Genomic DNA, 2695 nt, shown 5'->3' with positions numbered 1-2695 from the left:
AAATACTCAACATCAAAAACTTGTTCATTTACCCCGTTGCAACATTCATTTTTAGATTTCTACGTCAGCAATTACCAGCATTTCCGGCATTTTTTAGACACTTTTTAACTTTTGGAACTTCCATTCAAACAAGAACTACCCGCCACTTTACTATGCTCCACCAGCCAGAATTAAAATACTCTGCATGAGTTTGAAACACACCGGCCCAGGAATATGGGAGACGATTCCACAAGAAATTAGAGATTGTAACACTTTGCATCTTTTTAAAAATAAACTGAAAAATTTTTTAATTACGAAAAGTTCTGTTTTTAAAGGATAATAATGTATATGTATATATATTGTTATAACCGTGATACCGAATGCACTAGATTCTAGCGTATTCTGGAATGTTTTAGTGACTGGAGCACTCTAGAGTATGCTAGAATCGGACCATCTGGAAGAATCCAGAAACGACGCTTGCGAAGAGTATATAAGCGCACGTCGCAAGAAGATTCGTGATTAGTGAAATTCGTGATTTCGTGAATAGCGATTCGGTGAATTATTTAAAGCGATATTTGATTTGTTTGTTGACGTTGTCATAGCGATAGATTTTAAAAAATTTAAAAGTTAATTGTTGCGTTAATTTGAATTTGCTAGAAATAAACGATTAGTTGATTTCTTCTGTAAATAAAGTTTAATAACGAATAACTGTTTGGAGTATTTTATTCAATCGAAGATTTGAACCCGTCGCATCGTAAATCGGTTACGAAAGCGAGTATTATAACATTGGTGTCAGAAGTGGGATCTTCAACTAGCGAATTACTACTCATAGAAAAAGAACACGATGTCAAAACTGTGTGGTTTGAACGTAGTTCAGCTACGAGAAAAACTAGAGAAACGAAGCCTTGTCACAAGTGGCAACAAAGAAGTACTAGTAGCACGTCTGAGAGAAGCTCTGATTGACGAAGGTAAGAACCCAGACGAATTCAAGTTTGATGGTGCTGAGGAAGACAATGAAATTAGCACAGGCACGTTTACAACCGCTAAAATGATGGAACTTCTGCTTAGTATGTCAACTGAAACAAAACAACAGTCCGAACGACAGACAGAGGAGTTAAAACAGATCAAAGAACAGTCCGAACGACAGTCCGAACGACAGACAGAAGAGTTAAAACAACAGATCAAGGAATTCTATGAAACCGATACGACAAGTACAACGACGTCTTCCTCTAGCAAAACAAACAGAAGTAAACGAAATGATAACGACAATGCAGAATCAAGGCGTCATCGAACCGTCATCAAGTCCCTGGATTTCGCCAGTTGTTTTGGTAAAGAAGAAGGACGGCACTACCCGTTTTTGCGTTGATTATAGGAAGTTAAATGATGTGACTAAAAAGGACAGCTATCCGTTACCGAGGATTGATGACATCATGGACACCCTATCTGGCTCAAGTTGGTTCTCCACGCTTGATTTGAAAAGCGGATACTGGCAAGTAGAAATCGACAAGAACGATCGCGAAAAGACAGCGTTTTCTATCGGATCGGGGTTGTGGCAATTCACCGTCATGCCATTTGGATTGTGCAATGCTCCAGCTACATTCGAGCGACTGATGGAATGTGTATTGCAAGGTCTTAACTGGAAAACCTGTCTTGTTTATTTAGACGACATAATTGTTCTAGGAAGAACATTTGATCAACACGTCGAAAACTTACGGGAGATCTTCACAAGACTTCGGGTGTCAAATTTAAAACTGAACGTTAAAAAGTGCAGATTATTTTCTAAAGAAGTTAATTATTTGGGACATGTGGTATCTTCAGATGGAGTTCGAACCGATCCCAGCAAGATAGAAATTGTGAAAGACTGGCCAACTCCAAAGGATAAAAATGAATTGCGCAGTTTTCTGGGATTGGCAACGTACTATCGACGTTTTGTAAAGGATTTTGCAAAAGTTGCCAGACCTCTCCACCAACTTACCGAGAAGGACCGAGTTTTCAACTGGAATACCCTATGCGACTCAGCATTTCAAAAGTTAAAAGTTGAACTATGTGATGCTCCTTTGCTAGCATATCCAGTTCGTGGCAAGACGTTTGTGTTAGATACTGATGCAAGTAACAACGGAATCGGAGCCGTTTTGTCTGAGCATATAGACGGAGAAGAAAAGGTGCTAGCGTATTATAGCAGAGGATTCACAAAGCCCGAACGACACTATTGTGTGACCAGGAAGGAGTTACTAGCAATAGTCAAAGCAACAAAACACTTCCACAAGTACCTTTATGGACAGATTCTTCTCCGAACTGATCATGGAGCGTTTACAAATGTACGACTTCGAGATCGTGCACCGCAAAGGAACAACTCATAGTAATGCTGATGCTCTCTCACGTCGACCATGTTTACCAGGATGCAAATATTGCTGTCGTCACGAGGAGAAGATACAATCGGAAGACATAAGAGCAACAACAATATCAGCGGATGACGGTTGGACACCGACGGATCTTGCTGATGCACAGTTTGCGAATAAGGACCTACAACATCTGATCACAAAACTGAGGGCAAGCAACCGGACTGGCAAAGCATCTCAGAATATAGTGCCGTGTTAAAGGGCTATTGGGCTCAGTGGGACTCATTATATTTGGAAGGGGATTTGCTGAAACGAAAATGGGAATCAGCTGATGGATCAAAACACCGCATGCAAGTTGTAATACCAAGAAGTAGAAC

At 40.1% G+C, this 2695-nt stretch overlaps 1 protein-coding gene across 1 annotated transcript; it reads left to right on the top strand.

Moving 5' to 3' along the window:
* Positions 1 to 823: 823 nt before the first annotated feature.
* Positions 824 to 1345, top strand: HELRODRAFT_69315 (hypothetical protein; the record flags this gene model as incomplete). Its single annotated transcript, XM_009030559.1, has 1 exon — positions 824 to 1345. One exon carries the CDS (start codon positions 824 to 826, stop codon positions 1343 to 1345), a length of 522 nt encoding a protein of 173 aa, XP_009028807.1.
* Between the last annotated feature and the right edge of the window lie 1350 nt (positions 1346 to 2695).

Source organism: Helobdella robusta (assembly GCF_000326865.2).
Source record: "Helobdella robusta unplaced genomic scaffold HELROscaffold_7, whole genome shotgun sequence".
In the NCBI taxonomy this organism is placed as follows: Eukaryota; Metazoa; Annelida; class Clitellata; order Rhynchobdellida; family Glossiphoniidae; genus Helobdella; species Helobdella robusta.
Note: the sequence above shows the minus strand (reverse complement) of the source record. Positions and strands in the feature narration are given on the sequence as shown.